At 48.0% G+C, this 19,050-nt stretch overlaps 1 protein-coding gene across 5 annotated transcripts in view; it reads right to left on the bottom strand.

Annotated features, from left to right (window-relative positions):
- Positions 1–11,708: 11,708 nt before the first annotated feature.
- Positions 11,709–19,050, bottom strand: part of EPHB3 (EPH receptor B3) — a 52,345-nt gene continuing 45,003 nt past the window's right edge. For all 5 annotated transcript variants that reach the window (XM_066621953.1, XM_066621955.1, XM_066621951.1 and 2 more), the window contains 4 exons: positions 18,026–18,175; positions 17,733–17,926; positions 17,284–17,439; positions 11,709–12,980 (listed from right to left, as the gene is read on the bottom strand). In XM_066621953.1, coding sequence (XP_066478050.1) covers positions 12,872–12,980; positions 17,284–17,439; positions 17,733–17,926; positions 18,026–18,175 — 609 coding nt within the window. In that variant the 3' untranslated portion in view covers positions 11,709–12,871. The remainder of the gene's footprint in view (positions 12,981–17,283; positions 17,440–17,732; positions 17,927–18,025; positions 18,176–19,050) is intronic.

Below are 19,050 nucleotides of genomic sequence, written 5' to 3'. Positions count from 1 at the left end.
AACCCAGTTGGGGATGAGGTAGGAAGGGGTGGATCTGGTGGCAAAGGCTCATGCCAGATCTTATCTCCTCTTTTAGAAATGTCCCTGCCTCTTTCCTCTCCTTGGATATGCACACCACGTGCCTCCTTCAGACTGTCTGATCCCTCCCCTGCCTTTTTGGCTTGGCTGCATCTGCACTTGTGGTAGGGGATAGGATTATTATTATTATTAACAATATTTAATTGTTAATAATAATAATAATAGGATTGGGCTGTCCGAAATTGTCATAAGGGTCTTTCTGCTTTCTATTATGTCCTTCCCTAGTCATTTTTGTTCTAAGAAAACTCCAAATGTTTTAGACTTTCTTCATAAGGAATTGGTTTCAAAGGTATGATCATTGATGCTGCCCTTTCTGCAGGTTTATCTTTTTTTTCCAGGCCTATGACATTCCTGTGGAGATGGGAGTGACCAGAACTGTACACTGTATTCCAGTTGTGATTGCACCATAGATTTGTGTAAGGCCATCACAACAGTTGACAGCTTATTTTCAGTCCCTTTTCTAATAATTCCCAGCATGGAATTGGCCTTTTGTAAAGCTGCCGTGCACTGAGCTGATATTTTTATGGAGCTCTCTACTTTAACAGCAAGATCTTGTTCCTGATTAATCACTGCCATTTCAAACTCTGTCAGTATATAAGCGAAGTTAGGACTTTTTTACCCTGGTGTGTATCACTGTACGCTTACACTGAACCTCATTTGCCTTTCGTCTGCCCATTGACCCAATTTGGAGAGATCTCATTGGGGCTCTTCACAGTCTGCTTGGCTTTTCACCAGGTTGAACAACTGGGTGTCATTTGCAGGCTTGGCCAATTCATCACTCACCCCAGGCTCATCTAGATCATTTATGGCTGCTAACTTGATTCAGCAGCCCTTGGTGCAATGGACCACCTTTATCCAGATGTTTGTTGGCCCTTTCAGAGGGGCACACAGAACAGTGTGCCATTAATTGTGCGCAGAGTGCATTTTCTTCACCCATGACTAACCAAAGTCCACGCTAACCTAACCGGGATCAGGGGGCAGGGCTTGCAAGCAAGCTTAGTCCCAGAAACACTTTTAAAAAATTAGCATTGGGGGAAAAGCTGGATTTCCCCAGCTCTTTCAGCACATGCTTGTAACTGAAGTGGAATCAATGTTGTAGAGTCAGAGATGTTACCCCAAATCAGATACCCCAGAGTAATTAAAAAAAGAGATGTGCATACTGGCAGTACACTCCTGCTCCATGCTTCCCTAAAAGAAGAATCTCTATGTGCACCCAAGTAACTCTGCTTAGACTGCACACTTGTGTGGCCAAAATCTGTTTCCTGTTTCATTCCCTGCCAAGCTCATAAACTACTAATAGATAAAATTCATTGTCGCACTAATGCAAGCCAATACTGTTCATGTTGGTGACAAGGTAGATGGAATCGCAGGCACACCCTGAAGAATGCTATCAGAAAATAACTGCCCATCTCCACAGGGCACTCAGGCAAAATAAGTACTTGGCATTTCAAAGAAGATTGTTTTCACTTTGTGGCGCCAAAATTCTCAGCTTCCCAGTCGGCTCAGAGCCTCATAAAGCTTCCCAGGCGGGACCACCCCTGCCCCAAAGTCTATAATCACAGTAAGCCTTGCAGCAGGATCATTTATTTGGGCTGCAAGCCATTTTTTGCTGCAGAACTCGGAATTCTGGACCATAGCATCTGGGCAGCTGTTGCCGCCAGTCCGAGAAAGTGGCCATCCAAGGACAGAAAATTCTTTCTGGAAGGACAAGTGGGTATAAGGCAATGGATGCCCCAACTTAGGGCCAAATCCTATACAATTTTCCAGTGCCTGTGCAGTCATGCCAATGGGGCATGTGCTCCATCTTGCAGCAGGGAGACAGTCACAGAGGCCTCCTCAAGGGATGGGAACATTTGTTCCCTTACCTTGGGGTTGCATTGCGACTACACTGGTGCTGGAAAGTTGGATAGGATTGGGCCTTTAGTCAGAGTGCTAGTTCACACAGGCATGCACTGTGTGACTCTAGAGTAGAGGCATCCACCTCTACTCTATTACTCTGCCCTAAATTCATGGCAGCTGTATGTGTGAACAGAGTTTGCTGAAAAGTACTGCACAGGATGAGTACCACCTGTGGTATTAGCTATGCGATGTTCTATTCTCACATGTCAGTCTTCACCTGATGCTGCTGTTACAGTCATCGAGTGATGAACATACATGTGTGAACAAGCTCCCAGAGAGTCCAAGGTGTGACTGCACTACATACAGCTCTGTTTCTCCATATTGATTTCTATGATTCTCTGCTTACTGGCCTACAAGGCACTCAATTTTGTCTTCCTGGCCTACAGGCACCCAATCTTGTCTCAACTTCCAACATCACACAGCCTGACCTACTCCTGGCCCTGTGTGAGGCTTTCCTCAGCAAAACCAACCTTCCATTTCCCTGCTTCTGCACTGACTGTCAATGTTTTGAGAATGGCCAGTCCCAGTGAGTGGCATCATGCGGGAGGTGCAGGTTGCACTGGGTGACGCGCACAGGGGGGGTGACACACTAAAATCGCGGTGGTTAGGAGTAACCCTAACATAGTATATACCGTTGGATGCAGAATTTTGAGCAGAATGCAATGCAAAAAACCAGAGTGAAATATCTCCTTTCTATCAAAAGTTATGGCCAAAAACCCGAAGAACAAAAAATGCATGGATCCCTATGGAAAGTGAAAGTGAGCCGTATCACGCAATTACTCGTGAGTAGGCAAACTTGCCTTCGTCCATTGGAAAGGGCAGGCTGAGAGGAATCCAATGACACCAGAATGGTCCTGATCCAATAAATGCATTCCCCAAAAACACCTGAGAAGGAAGTCCTTCCCTCCAAGCAGATGAATGTATTGAGCCCTATGGAAAGCGAAACTAAGTCTCACGGTCACGTTTACTCATGAGTAAGCAAACGTGCCTTGGCTGGTGTGGAAGATCAGGTGAAGGAGAGTGCAAGGCTACCAGAAGGCAGCCTCCCCCCCCCCCCACTAAAAAGGATCAAAACAGGCTTCAGCTGATAAGGTGAACCTTTTTGAGACTTGCAACGCCAGGTGGATCCTGACAGTGATCTGGTTTAAACAGAAGTTCTTAAATTGGGCACTGGGTAGGGCTGAAAACCTTAATGATTTTGGAGGGGGGTGTTACTGCAGGCAGGAAATTTACTCGGTGGAGCAGGCTGGCTTCTGTTTATTTAATTATTTGTTTTACTTTAATTATTTATACTTATTTATTTTAATTTGCCTGATGATGTCACTTCCACCATGACATCACTTCTGGTGGGTCTTGGACAGATTGTCATTCTAAAAAGTGGGTCCCAGTGCTAAAAGTTTGAGAACTGCTGCAATAAGTTGTTAGTAAGTTGACACCCTGGGGATGTATGTGACACCACTAGTGACTAAAATCACAGTTTGGATGAATAATACCATCATGTTATATATCAATCAATGTGTAATTTCATGCAGCATGTGTTCTTTGTTCTGTCAAAAGTTACAGCCAACAAACCAGTGGAGGCAGAGTGATGATCCATCACCACGCCCACCACCTGGGGTGTTGCCCCGCCCACTGAAAGGGGGATGACAAGCTGGCATCTCGCACCGGGTGATGCGAACCCTAGTGACACCACTGGTCCCAATCAGAAGTTATGATGTTGGGAAACATTCCTTGGCAGCACAATGTATTTGCCAATAGAAATGTATCCAGGATTAGGTTTAACACCAAGACTGAACGTCTCCTCTTGCCCACTGGATTCACTTCATCCCCCCCATTCCAATAAATACACAAGCACTTGACATCAATAAATTTCTTAAATAATTTAATTGAAAAAAGTATTTCTTTAAAAAATATTTCTACAAATGCACAGTTGCATCCTTTTTTGTTTCACCATTAAATACATCTCAATATATATATTTATTATATATATATAAAAGTTGCGGATACAGTACACGAGAACTGACAAGGGTGCGATGCTTCTGCATCGACAACCTTCCAAGAATCACTGAAGCCAAACTCGGTGCAAGCCAAACCACAGGGGAACAAAATCTGCATGGGGCGAGGGGGAAAAGAGTGACAAGCAGGAAGCCTGCCAATGTCATATACGGAGGGACCCACACTGCAGAGTGCCGGTAGAGACATGACCAATAAGAGTGACCCATTTAGGTCTGGGCAAGTAAAGAAGGCTAAAGGAGGTGCTGGCACACAGGTGAGAGCAGAAGGAAGTGACTTGAACTGGATCAATCAGGGAGTGGTTGTCACCAAGGCATATGCTTCCTCTGTCAAGATGCAACCTGGTCTGCAAAAGGGATGATGATCTTGTGTTGCAATTGTTTTATCTCTTTTTTTCTTTAATGTACACATGGACAATGAGGAAAGGGGGTTTAGGTTTGGGGAAACATAAGGTTACTAATAGTTATTGAAGGTTGGGGGGACAAAAAATGGTGTAGTGTTAAGAATTCTAACTCTGGGCCAGTGGCGTAGCTAGAGGGGGTGCAAAACGCTGAGTTTTGCAGAGAGCTTCACTGTGGCATGCAAGCAGTCCCTTCCCCTCCTGTTCAGAGCCATTCCAGGTGTTGGGAGCAAAACAGAGACATACGCCTCCGTTTCTCAAGTTAGGAACAAGCATCAAGGAGCATGAGAGTCTACAGTGGCAGAGGAAAAAGAAGGCAAAACAGGATGCACCGCAAACAAGATAGAACAAAAAGTGGCAGACTCACAAACTAGGGTATTGTGCAGTGCTGGAAGTGATGGGCAGGCTCAGATGGCACCACCGTCTTCAGGACAAAAAATGAGTCATTGGTCCAGTACCTCACTTTGCCACCCAGGACTCTCTGGAAACTAGTGCTACGGAGCTTTGGTGAAGCACCAGAGAGACAAACTAAGAGGAGACAGAGGCGAAAAGCAGGGGCAGTGTGACCCGGAATGCTGCCATATGCTGACTCCAGGCTGCTGCTACCAAAAAAAATCCCAAACACTTGCGCTGCTGTGAAAACTAGAAGTGGAAAGGATCATAGCTAGGAGAGGAACGGTCTGCTTCTCACTCAAGCAAGTGGGAAGCAGAACACCGCAGTTTATACTGGTGGCAGTTTAGCCAACTCAAGGTGAAAGGCACCCCAAATCTGCACCCCCCCCCCCGCTCAGACTCTTTGCAATCTGCCGCTGATGCAACTCGCAACAGGTGGCTTCCTGGATGAACCAGGCATGTCAGATGAACCAAGCCTAGCAAAATCCACCAGGGGGATGATGTTCAGTTTCAATTTTTCAAAAAGCACACACAAATGCTGCCCTCAGCTAGTTATCTTAGTTGCCCTGTTCTTGCTGGCTGCCTGGAAATGCATCGATAAAACCCCTACCCCCAAGAATGGCAAGACCTGGAATTCTTGTCGAATTCAGTGTTGCAACCAGAATACCCATGGGAAACTGTGAACAATGCCCCCTCCCTCATGGAAACCATGCCAGGTAACATAGATACGCCTTGAGCAAAAATATCCATATTTGCAGGGAGCTCAATGTTTCTCCATGACCACAAAGACTGTTTCTTCGGAAGCTATCAGATCGAGTGTTCTTAAAACTTTAGTACTGTACTGATTACAAACAAATTCTAGACACCCTCCCCCCATCTTGGCTCTCCCCTTTTGAGATAGTGAGTTATTGAATTCAGGCTCAGTTGAGACTGGAGGTATCTTTCCCACAAAAGAAAGTAATTGTCCCTCTTACAGCACAATTCTAAGCAAGCTTACTCAGAAACAAGCTTCACTGTGCTCAGAAGGACTAACTCCCAGGTAAGTGTGAATAGGATTGCAGGTAAATTAGCAATAATGTGCACAGCAAGAAAAAATATTATTGTTATAGGGATGGCTGCTGTGAAGTGAGCACTTATATTAGGTGCACGTGTGCTCCACACTGAATAACAGAAAAAAAATGTCACCCAATTGCATGGCCTTTCAATTCCACCATTTACTACCTTTGTCCCCTCCCCAGTTATGCGCAGCAGTCACTTGGCAAGCATGGATAATATTTTGTGCACCTGTTGAAGTGGACTCTAGTCCATGATAGTCAAGGTTTATCACAATCACGTAGTGCCACAAGACTCCTAGGGCCCAATCCTATCCAATTTTCCAGTGATGGTGCTGCTGTGCCAATGGGGCATGCACTGCATCTTGTCATGGGGCAGCAGTCACAGAGGTCCCCTTAAGGTATGGGAACATTTGTTCCCTTATCTTGGGGCTGCATTGCTGCTGTACCAGTGCTGGAAAATTGGATAGGATGGGCCCTTAGTCTATTGCAGCAAAACAAACCAACATAACAGTCCCTTTGGAACAGATTCAAATTGGTTCCTCTCAGGTTAGGCAGCAGAGGCCGAAAGACGCACAAGTCCTTTTCCCTTGCCATTAAGCCTTGTCCAGCTTCCCTCTGGATTCTGACCTGTCAACCACGCACACTCCTTCCTTGTCTTTTTTTCAAAGATTTTTTCTGCTAATGTGAGAATGTGGAAGCTTCTGTTCTTCAAGAACTGTGTGAGGTGCATACAAAGGAATAGGATGCATGCAAGTTGGAGGACAATCGGGCTTTCAGTGGAAGGAAAGAATGCTTTTGTTCTAAGCATAGGAGAGAGGGGAAGAGAGAAGATGGGAAAAGACGGGCCCAGATACATCTCACTTCATGCACCCTGAAAGTTGATTGTCTCTAGTAATCCAGTGCCAAAACTCCTGGCCGTGTCCCTTCCAGAGCCATCCCAAGCAGTGGCATAGCTAAAAATTGTGGAGCTCAGGGCAGAGCTCCAAATGACACCTTGGAAGTGACGTCACACCTGGAAGTGATGTCACATTCGTGTTTTTCAAAAAGTGAAAAATGGGAAAAAATGTCATCTTTCCCAAGTTGCTGTGTTGCCATCCCACCCCAGCCTCCTGCTCACCCCCAAGCCCCTCAGTCACCCCCCAAGCAAGGTGGGTAAGTGACCAGAGACTGTGTTCACCACCACTCCTCTTGCAAATTGTTTTTTTCCAGCACTTTTTGCAAGAGGGGTAGCAGTGAACACAGTCTTTGGCTGCTGGATTCCCTTGCCCCACTGCCTCTAGCCAGCACCAGCACTCTGCCCCCAAGCCCTCCGATCACACCCCAAGTACCTGTTGCTGCTGCCTCCTCCTGCAGGCTGCACTCTCCTCTCCAGAGGAGAAGGGTGCACACCGGCCATCTTGGCTGTGGCCAGCACGATGCCCCCCCATGAGTGGAGCCTGGGGCAATTGACCCCCCATGGCCCCCTTAGCTTTGCCATTGGTCCCAAGGCATTTGGATGCCAGAGGTGCAAAGTCTGACCATTACAGTGCACAATCTGCCTGGCCCCAAATGCTTGGTGCACAACAAGCCACATGGCATTGTGACAAAGCACAACTTTCAAATCAATGGTTCACATTGCATGCTTCATCTATCAACGTACCACACAAGGAATCAGAATTAACATAAAATCATTACATTTTACAGAACAAAGTGAGAAGGCACATATACAAGATCATTTTTAAAACCTTGGGTTATAGATAATTCTGACTCAAGGCAAGGGACTGAACTTGTTTTGTGCCAGCCTTTTAGTTTTATGTGTGAAGAAGGCCCAGAAACACATTTGTTAAGATTGCAGTTGGCACCAAGGGGAGCTTCCCTTTTGGGGCAAATAACAAGGAGAGACTGAGCCACAAAGATCTGTGTGTCTTTGGCTACAATTCCTGGGAGTAAGACCCATAGAACACAGTGGGACTTACTTTTGAGTACACATGCATAGGATTGTGCCCTGTGTGTTGCAGGGACGTGCAGTGGGTGGGGAGGCAGGTGAGGCAGAGCCTCCCCACTGGAGTCCTTTGAAAAGCAGAACTGCCGCCATGCGAGGAGTGCAAGCAGTCACATGGTGGCGGCCCTGCTTTTTGAATGACTCGGGGGGGGGGGAGGCTCTGTCTCGCCTGTATCCTCACTCACCATATGTCACTAGTGTGTTGAACTTTCCCTGGTCACCACCGGTATCGAGTCCTGCTTGCAGTTTCCTTCCCTATATCACCCTAGATGCTAAGAGTGGGGTAGAGAACACCTTTGGGCTGAGCCCTTGCATTAGGAAACCACACTGGATGCTCGGAAGGAATGTGGAACAGCCACCCTAAAACAACTATCTGCCCTTCTTTAGAAGAAAAAAAAGAGACTCCCCTTACTCAGCTCCACATCCCATAGCCTAACCGTTCATTCCAGTTGGGGAAACCTGTTGCTAAGCAACCCTGGGCTCCCCAGTGATAGGCAATGCCATTCCTCAAGCCAGACACTGAACCATCCTCCTTCAGCATGTTGGTTGTAAAGGAATCAGAGAAGGGGAAGATATTGTTTCAAAGCTGGGCTGCGGCCTGGAAAACTGTGCGGTGATGGAAGGAATCCCAGAGACTCCAGCAAGGAGACAAGATTATAAGCAGGCTTAATTGGCTAATTAGTGGAAAATTTAAAACAGGGCTGCATCTGGAGAGCACACACGGGCTTCACTGAGCATACCAAGGTCTGCAAGCGTGTCCTGAGAATGCCAGAGGCACCTCAGCGTTCATTTTTAAAAGGGTCACTAGTCCTCATGACTGCTTAAAGAGCAGCACATGAGCCTCTGGTTCAAAAACCAGAGGGAGCCTTCCACAGAGGTTCTTGTGACCAAGAGATGGGACTCTGATGGCCCGAATCTCTCCCCCCTCCTTCCAGTCTTGCAGTGCCTCCACTGCTGTGACTTGCTGGACATGTAGTCATTTCAAATTTTGTGAGAGCACAGCAAAGACATCAGCATCAGCTTCTACATTCCGATTTTGGTGGTGCATGACCAGCTCTGAAGCAGAGATTGCTTTTGTTCTCACATGAAGTTGGGAGAGAGTGAATGGGGCAAAAAAAGCCCATACAGTGATCTCCTTTTGCTGCTGGTCCAACAGTTCTAACTAAACTCTTGCTCACCCATGATATTCTAACTAAACTCTTGCTCACCCATGGTTTTTTAAAGATACCCGCTACTCCAAAGCCCCATATAGATCATATCTATATTATATAGATCATTAGATTAGACATCCTCCCAATATGCACTGTAGCAATCTTACTGGGTCAATTCAGATGAGATTTAGCATCTGAACCAGACTCAGATAAACAGCAATGGGCAGGCTCATGTTGGTCACGGATCCTGGCTCCTCCCCGTGTTAGTTTTGCAAACTGCATGGAGCACCCCCCCCCAAACATCTGGGGCTGGTTTGGGCATCATGTCCAGTATGTCTAAGGCAAGAGGCAAATCAACCTTGAATTGACTGAATTACTGTGCAATTTCTAATTCAAATCAGTATTCCTAATGTGCTCAATAAGGATTGCTTTTTCTTCCTCTGTCTAGGAAGAGAATGATAATGGTTTGTTCAAGGGAGTCAGAAGAGCCCCAAGAAAAGTACTTCTTGGGATAACTAATACCTGAAAACAACATGCAAGAGGATTCAATTTTAAAAGCAGAATTAACTCTACGGAATGAGTTTTGTTCTAAGTACTAACTAGGGTACCATCAGCATTATAACTGGGGGGGGGGATCTGGACTAGTTTGCGTAGACAGCTTTCCCACTAGGTTTCTCCCTGATCATCTATTTGCTCAAACTGGTCTTTTAAAGACTACCAAACTGTGGTGTCAGGGATGCATTGTGAGACTAGGACCCTTGCAGTTGTCTGAATTTTAAAACTAAGCTGTAATAAAAATGCAACCAGGCAAACAAAGAAAAAGGCCACTGCAGGGACTAGACACTTGTGCTACAGAATGTCCAAGGGTGTCTTTACCAGGTCACAAGTGGGAGTCATTGAGGCTCCCCAAAGGATCCCAAGACAATTCTGGCCTCCCATATATTGGCCCAGGTAGCTCAGCATCTTCTGACTGGGAGTCGCTCTCTAAGGCCCCAGGCAAAGATCTTTCCCAGCCCAGCTACCCAAGACCTTGTATACTGGAGACTGCAGGGATTGGACCTGGGATTGGACCTGCAGGATGACTACCATGTGCTTGACCACTGAACAACAGTCCTCTTTTGCTGGAGGCATACTTAGATTGGGGAAAGTAGCAGGATTTTGAGTGCCTTCTCTTCCAGGAAAAGTGGAGGAATTGCATTGGAAAAAGAATTCTGTGCAACTAAGAAGTCTACTAAATCACAGCAGGGCTAGCAAAAAAGTTATTATCTGTTCTCAGCTATTTTGAAGCAAATCTTACAGTTCCACCCTCATTTGAAGCAGTTTGGAGGAAAGGGGGATGAGAAGAATCCCCCTGGTGACCTGTTGAGAACTTGTTCACTTCCCAAGGAGGGGCCTGATCTGTCCTGATAAATAGGGATAGGTTCGGAGAAGTATCTTAAAGAAAGAACACTGGCCTGACTTCTCACCTTTGCAAACACACTGCATGAGCAAGTTGTGAAGGAACATCTCCAGCTTGGTCAGGCAAGTCTCTGCTTTCTAGAGAACTGGAAAATCAAACTACAGGAGTAACCAGAGGTGGTCTGGGTGAAGAAAGAAAACCCCACTGCAAACAACCTGATCCTGGTCTCCCTCAGGGGAGCAGCAAGTGCAGGCAGGGCAGAAACTACGGAGACAAACCTGTGTGTCCACACCTCCCAAAAGCAGTTTTTCACAGGCAACTTGCATCAGGCTGGCACTGTGGGGGTAGTCCACCCTCACGGGTGCTGGAAACCAGAATGGTTTTTGTGCCTGTGTGGGAGGGGAGGACGCCATAAGGAGCCTAGCGCCTCTGTTCCTCCAACTCTCAGGCCCTTTTCCACAGGCAGCACGTGAAAAGCTGAGGCGGCTCTCTGCCACCCGTTCAGTCTGCTGAGCAAGGGGGCTGTGAAGAACCTCAAGCAGAGAAAGGGGATATGGATAGGTGTGGCACCAAGGTCATGCTCAGGGTCACTCTTGTACATTAGCAACTAACTTCCTCAGTCTGGGTTTTGGAGGGATGATAGAACTCTGCTCTCCAAGCAAGCTCAAAACGCAATCCTATGCATGACTACTCAGAAGTAAACCCCACTGAGTTGGAAAGTGTGCATAGGATTGCAGTCTAAGCCTCCTAACTTTATGTCCTCCTTCTATATTTGACTGAACTATTTGGGCCAGATCCTGATTAAATCCGTTCCTGCTCCTACCCAACTCCCTCCTTCCATCTTTGCTTCGTGCAATCCAGAAGAGTATCATCCACCTCTCTTCCTCCTTCACCTTCCAGGCCCACATTCATCCCCATTGGTATGCTGGACAGAGTTATCCCGGAAATAATGGAGAATTGTGGGTAAGAGACACAGCTGACCTGGATTTTTAAAGAACACAAACTACACAGTATGACCAACCAACAAGGCATCCTGTGGCCAGGTGAGCGAGAAGAGGGTTACGCTCTGTGGCCGCCATCTGCTCTGAGAAAAATACATCCTCCCAACGCTTTCATTACTTATAGCCTGGGGCTGGAAGGAAGGGATCACACACCACTGCTCCCGGAGGCGAGGAGAAGAAAAAAAAAAACCTGTACAAAGGAAAAAAGGGCAGGAGTTTGACATTTTGTGTGTTGCTGGTACTGAACAGCGGAGCAGAGCGAGAGATAAAGAGAGCGGGATCGATTGAAGGAAACTCAAGTAAAATGGTTATTGCCTTTATTCCGCCCATGCCCCTCTTGCACGGTCCAGACGGCCAGTACACACACTCGTACACATGCAAGCTTGCCAGCTCCGCGAGGGAGCCTCTTGCCCCTTGGCTCAGGGCTGCAGAGGCTTTCAGAAGAAAGCAAAACACCCCCCCCCCCACAAAAAAAAAGAGAGAGAGAGAGAGAGAAGTGTTCCAGTCTTTTTGGCAGCAATCACAGCGTGTGTCAAGAAAAGGATCTGCAGAGATGGGTGTGCGGCTGACAGAGCCGGCTCCTTCCTGCATAAAACATGAGGGAGGGAGGGAGGGAGGGGGTGCCGGGCTCCTTCACTCAGCTCAGCCTCCCCTCTCCTGAATTCCACTGGGCGGGCAGGCTGCCTGTGAGTCCGTCTGTCCTTGTGATCTCTGTGCAAACTCGCGCTGGCGGGCCTCTGGAAACGCTGGGACCGTGACTGCAAGATGTGGAGCCGGCTCGTTCAACTCCCTGCATAGAAGCCATCGCTGGCGTGGCAGTTCCAGCACGCTGGGCCCAAACGGACTGCCTGCCATCTCCCCGCAGGCCTTTCCTGTGCAGGTCCCTGGGCAGGGCTGGGTACAGCACAACTGTCTGTCAGTGCACGGGGAAAAATGCCCAGCCAGACAGATCCCCTTCTCGGTGAGGTGCAGTGCTAGGCAGGCTCCTTCATTCACGTGGGGATCCTTTCCTCTTTGCCAGGACGGAAGTGAACGGATGTGCTGCAGCAAGAGCCTCCACGGGGCGCAATGCTGTGCCACTGGTGAACACCCAGGCAGTGAAGCCCAAATAATGCAATATCGTTGGAAGGAGATGCAAAAATGAATGGCAGAATGAGTGCAAGGGGGTAGAGGGTGGGGGGAGAGCCCCCCCACGTAACCTGTCTTCAATATGAAGACTCCATGCTGCCGGTGCATAATTCCAAGCACACACCAGCAAAAATACAAAAAAGGCAAGTTCCTTCTTGCCCCCCCTCCCCGCCGTGCATTTCATCTACCTAGATCATCCTTGTCTGTTCCACCATAAGTCTGTTGGCAAGAAACTCCACCCAAAGATAAGGGAGTTGGGAGTGAGGAAGAAGGAATAAAACCCCACAATCACAGGAAGCTGGGCTGCACCACAAACTAGAATCCTAGGGAGATTCTCCCAGCGGGTCCATTCCAAACCCAGAGTCCTTGGCGGTCAAACCTGAACCGGCAGCGTCTGGTTCATTTGTAACCTCATGTCCTGTATGCTGCTCAGAATCTTCTTCTGATGTCCAGCTAGCGTCACCCCTATCCTGAGCAGGTCCCTGAAAAGGCAAGAGGAGGAAAGGAGTCACCAGCACATCCCAGAGCATTCAGCTACAGAAGAATATTGCAGGGTCAGACAAATGTGTGCAGTGGACCCATGGAACTCTCTACCACCAGAAACACCAATAAGAAACTGTGTGTTTTGGTTAAGAGGGTGAGCTAGAGGTACCTGCTTCAAATCTCACCTCTTCTTTGAACTCACTGAGGGGCCTGAAATTAGCCTTGGTCCCATCACATCCCACTTGCAATATAAATTAACCACAACACTGGCCTACGTTAAAACCTGTTGGGGACCAAGAATAGAAGAAAAAAAAAAAATCTTCCTTTTAGGGTGTGTGGAATTCTTGTCACAGGAACTCAACTGAGAGATTTATGCTGCCAGATAAAATCCGGATGTTTCTGTATACCTGAAAAATGGTGCATTTACGCACCTTTTGGAATTAGAACAGTCAGTCATCCCATTGACTTGCACTGTAGCTGCTAAAGAATGCTGCTTTGACTTACTCTGGAACATTACAGTTGCCCAAAAAGGATTCACAGCACACTCCTATGCTAGTCTACCCAAGAGTAGGTCCCATTGGTTAATAGGGCTTACTCCCTGGAAAGCATATAGGACTGAAGCCTTATTTACTACAACATGTGGTTGTAGTAAATCTTACTGTGGAGGTACATTCAGGTGTTGTGTTTTTTGTTTTTTTTCCCAGACTCATGTCAGCTGTGCAGGCCAAGGGATCCAGCCTGAGATATGTCAACAGTTGAATAGCTCACCTGCAGCACCCCTCACCATCAGATCAGTACCAGGATTTTCTGTCTGAGGTGCTGATTTTGAGGTGCTGACAAAAATCCCACACCAAGTAGGCCTCACCTCAGAAACCCAAAGAAATCTCAATTTAAAAACAAACAAAAAGCCTCTTTTTCTTTCACTGAGCACACAGTTCTAGCTGTGTTAAGTCTTGGAGAGCATGGCCTCAGAAGAGGAGGGGCACCTCCTTGACCTTTGAATACCCTGTAAATAGCTGTACAGGAAGGAAAGAAAAATAACCCTGTTTTTCAATGGAACCTGCCCTGTTCTGCAGAGAGGTACCAAAGGAGCTTGTCAGGAACCAGAAGTCCTCCCTGGGAGCCTCAGAGGAGGGGGGGAGCTGCATTGCCTTTACCTTGCTGCTGGAAAGTTGGTTAGGATTGTTCCCTGAGCCTGTCCCATTATCAACACCAGTGGTGTAGCTGGAGGGGGTGCAAAGCACTAAGTCTTGCAGGATGCCTCACTGCAGTGGCCCCTTCAGAGCCATTCCAGGTGGTGGGACCAAAGTGCACTATTATGCACACCAGCTGATTACTGGTTTCACCAGTTGCTGAGAGGTTTCATTAAAAGTGAATTACAAAGTCTAGTCCCTGGTTCTTCAAAACATGCCAAAATTGGACTTCTGGGGGGGGGGGGAGAGGCACTGTGGGGTCAAAGTGGCACTGGTGCAGATGCCCTAAAACAGTCAGCTTTGCACCTTTGGGGGAGGGGAATCCCCACCAAGGACATTTCTCTGTCTTGAAAAAGGATCAATTCAAAAGTCCTTGTTTTTAGTCTTGAAGCCAGTTCCCCAATGGAATGCATGTCTTATGAATGCTTCAGCACGCATCCAAGTCACGACTGTAGAGAGGAAAACCTTTGAATAGCTTTAAATCATTGACCTAGACACAGGCTGAAGGTTTTTACTACACTGATTCCCCATTCTTCTTCTCCTCCTCCTCCACTGAGGCTCATGATGGTGTCCAATGGGTTCCTAAGCAGTCTCCTATCCAGGTACCGACTGGATGTAGACATGCTAAGCTTTAGCAAACTGGTTGCCTCACATATCTCCAGACCAGACCCTGGGACTCAGGGCACAGCTACAAACCTGGTTGAGCAGGGTTGCCAGCGCAGGCCTAGCAAAATCCTGCAGTCGTGCTACCAAAGTGTGCACTGCATTTGGGGAGAGGGGTGTAGTCTCAGAGGTCTTTTCTGGGTAAGGGAACATTTGTTCTCTTGCCCCAAGATAAGCCCCCACTGTTCAAATGAGTCTACTCTGACATATGCCACAAATTTTGGTAGCACAAGTCCTAGAGGACCCAGGAAGGCAGACTGAGAACTAGAAGGGGAATAAGACATCAATGGTGCTGCTGCTACCGATAATGTCTCTTCCCTGGTCTTGACCTGCCCCCCTCCCTGCTCCAGTCTCTGCCCTGTTTTGACTTCTCCCTGTTCCATTCTGCCCAGCCACCACCTCCTGCCAGCCCCCCACAATGACTTACTGGCACTGGGGCTTGTTGGAAGACTATAGTTCTCTGCTTGGGGCAGTGGCCTGGCTGTGCAAAATGGCATGTCATTGTGACAGCTGTAAAGCAGGCTGTACTGCTGGAACATGAATTCCGATGGCATAGTGGCCCATAAAATTGGGTTATGCATGAATTTATCCCACAACATACGAGCAGAGAAATGCATATGAGGGTGCAGATTTTGGCATGCTGAAGACCTCTGATGTCATTTTTTAAAGAAGGTTTAGTACCAGAAGATTTGCCTTGCTGGATCAGATCGAGAGTTTCAGACATTGGGCAGTCTGTTCCAGCCCTTAAGGCTGCAACCATCGGCTTGGAAATGTAGTTGGCAACCCCAGAGTAAAGTGTCAGAAGGCAGAGGGGTGGAATGGAAGCAAAGAAGGAGACTCTTGGTGCACAAGAGTGGGAGCTTTAGTGCTTGCATCTCTGTTTGTCTTTCCCATGATTAGAAGGAGCAGAATAAATTAGAGCAAATGTTCATGATTTACACAGGTCAGAGATTTCAGCTTTCCTTGGTGTGGAATTTGGGGTACCCAGGAGCAAAACTCTTAATTTTGTTTTAATTGGAGAGAACACACAGCTCACAGCAGGAGGAGGCAGGCTTCAGTCTTGCGTGGTCTAGCTTTTTTTTTTTTTTTAAAAAAAAAACAAGCTTCCCCATGGTTTACTGGTGTGCTTTAATTAAACTGACAAAGCAAAGTTCGTACTCAGGTTCTCTTAAGGATTGAGGCATAACTAGCCTGTGCTAGTATTTTGCTTAAGAACAGAACAGGTGACAGTCTAGTCATTCTACCATGGTTTGCAAAAAGCCCATCACTAGCAGGCACGAGGTGGCTCACCAAATAGTGGCCAGTGCTCTATCAGTGGGTCAGTGAACCATTTTCCTTCTGCCAACCAAGCAGAATCCAATTATGGATTAGAGCAGCAGTGTCAAACCCATACAGTGGGCCAAACAGCATTTGTGGTGCCTGCTGAGGGTCAGGTGTGACATCATTAAGTAGGAAGTGACGTCATTAAGTAGAGGACGGGCCAAAAATCAGCACTTTGTTCTCATGTAGGAACTCATTAGTTGCAAATGACAGAAAATATGCAAATCTTGATCATATTTTCAAGATATGGGAGAGTCCAATTATCATGCGGGCAGCCCTTTCAGTCGAAAGGCATCACATCTGCTAAGGCATCACTTTTCAGTTCAGGTGCTCGGCAAAATGACACCCCAGCAGATGTAGTGCTGTTGAAAGGGTAGCCTGCATGATATTTGGATTCTCCCAGTACCTCAGCTGCATCTCCCTCTCTCACCCTTCTTGGTCTGTCCATTCACTCGTAGAGTTCCTTGCCCTCTGAGGCCTCTCCCCCCAAGCCTCAGCAGAAGTGGCACTGCTGAAAGGGCAATGCCGGGAGAGCCCAATTACCACATGGGCTGGATAAAGAGCTTCTGAGGGCCATAACCAGCTCACCAGCCTTATATCTGAACCCCCCCAAGTATGGTCTCAGGGCACAGAATGCAGCCACCCTGCTAAAACTATATTGGTCTGGGTCTGCTTAGTGGGGGGGGGGGGGGGATCAAAGGTAATTAAATAACTCCACACACATGTTTTTCAGTCATCACTTGACCTCCAGGGTGTTAACTTCTGCCTACAGAGAAGAAAGCAGGATGGGAAAGTGGGTGTAAAAGCCTGTTCCTGATCTCATCATGAGAACGCTCCTAATGGTCAGGTAACAGCTGAACAGGCCTGACTGAATTCCAGGACTTAAAAACAAAACAAAAATATTGTATCGACGGGTCTATACGTGAGCCAACTTGGCAACTTCTCGGCCTCGTGACAGTGCTGCAGCCAACTTGGTGAACCAGACAGCCTGCCACTGCTGGCTGGTTCCTTCCCAGCCAAGAGACCAGCAGGTCTGGGCATGCCTGCTGCTTGCAAGGCAGGGTCCTTCTTCCCATGCTGTAGAGCAACTGCCTGCCTCCCTGCTCAGGAATCCCTCCCTACTTACTCAGCTGTCATTTGGGCCACCAGGTCGAAGGAGGCAAAGCCAGCGTTGACAAAGTTCTCCTTGTATCGTCCCATTTTGATAGCGTCAAGCCAGTCACCCACAGTGGTGAAGGTGGTGTAATCCGGCACAGTGCGATCCAGGAGCGGCTGAGACACGCTGCGAAGGACGAGAGAGCCCAGAGGTCAGGCAAAGCTCGAGAGGGAAGGGCTGCGGGTGGGCAGGTCAGGCCAGGCAGTCCTGTGTCGTATGAACGGTTAAGGGGCCATCCGCTTCCCCATCCACCCTTTGGCTCTTCGCTCAGGCCCTGGTTGCTGCCTGCCTCCAACTCCCAAGGTTCTATCCAGAGGTTTTCCGCCATAAACCATGAGAGCTAGAGACTTGACACTGACTAGTCCAGACACAGCAGGTTGCCTGTGCTTGGGGAGGGTGAGGGGGTAAACGACACTGACCCAGACTGCACACTGGCGATGACCTTCAAACTGGCTGCGTTGCGGATAAGCTTGTCCAGCGTGTTCACTATCTGTGCAAACTTGGGCCGGAGGTTGCGGTCACGCACCCAACAGTCCAACATGAGCTGATGCAGTGCTGTGGGACAATCCATGGGGGGAGGAAGGCGGTAATCCTGCTCCACAGCGTTGATCACCTGCAGAAACAATGAAAGGGGGGGGGGGTTAAGTCATCTGGGATTTGTTCCTTCTCCTTTTGTGCTGCAATCCCCCCTGCCTGTAATGCCCACACTTACATCCTGGTTGGACATGTCCCAGTAAGGCCTCTCGCCATACGACATCACTTCCCACATGACAATCCCGTAGCTCCACACGTCGCTGGCAGAAGTGAACTTGCGGTAGGCGATGGCCTCTGGAGCTGTCCACCGAATTGGGATCTTGCCACCCTGGGGAAAGACAGACTTGATCTAATTAATTAGTGCCTACTGTGTAGCTCCCCCACAGCCCCTGCTAGCACCTGTGACAGAGGATGGAGAAGTGAAACGGGGCCCCTTAAGTTGTGTGAGGTCTGCGAAAGGGACTGTAGGGGGCTCCACCCTTTGAAGATGATGCCCCGCACCCATTTCAGAAAGCAATTTTTGTCCCAGACTGGCTTGGAGAGTAATTACTGCCATTTTTTTTGACTTATTTCTTTTAAAAGTTTTATATCCCACCTCATTCTCAGGGACACAAGGTGTATAGCAGTGTATTTAATATACAGATCCAGCTTCATTATCCACGGGTTTGTTATTCATGGTCTTAGTACACCATGGGTTCCAAACCTGTGGTCTAGGGCCAAGCTCCAGGGCATAACCGGAGATGTTCTCTGGGCCTCAAAAAGGCCTCCAGAGGTAGCCAGAACTGCCCTTCTAGGACCTCCGGAGGCCTTTCTGAAGCCCGTAGAGGCGTGTGCAGCCTCTATGGGCCTAAGAAAGGCTCAAGATGCAAACAGAACAAGGTTCCGGTCACATCTGGAGGCTCTGTGGGTTGGAACCAAAGGATTTCATTATCTGTGAGTTTTGGTATCTGCAGGGGGGGGGTCTGGTACAGATCCCCCACGGATACCGAAACTCCACCATAATAAATTCAATGCCTTCCAAGTTCCTTTGCTTTCTGGTGTTGCATAGAGGGTAGGAAAATTTTGTCCAGACACATCCTATTGGCTTGGCCGGCAGAGCAGCTGGGACAGGGTTATGTTCCATTCGCGGCAGAACTAGATGCAATGGCAGGCCTGAGGCTGCTGCCAAAACCAGCAGCCCTGTGTCTCCTCCTCTCTCCTCCA

The sequence above is a fragment of the Tiliqua scincoides genome, chromosome 3 (genome assembly GCF_035046505.1).
Source record: "Tiliqua scincoides isolate rTilSci1 chromosome 3, rTilSci1.hap2, whole genome shotgun sequence".
NCBI classification, from domain to species: Eukaryota; Metazoa; Chordata; class Lepidosauria; order Squamata; family Scincidae; genus Tiliqua; species Tiliqua scincoides.
The sequence above is the reverse complement of the archived record's forward strand: the minus strand, read 5'-3'. Positions and strand labels throughout refer to the sequence as shown.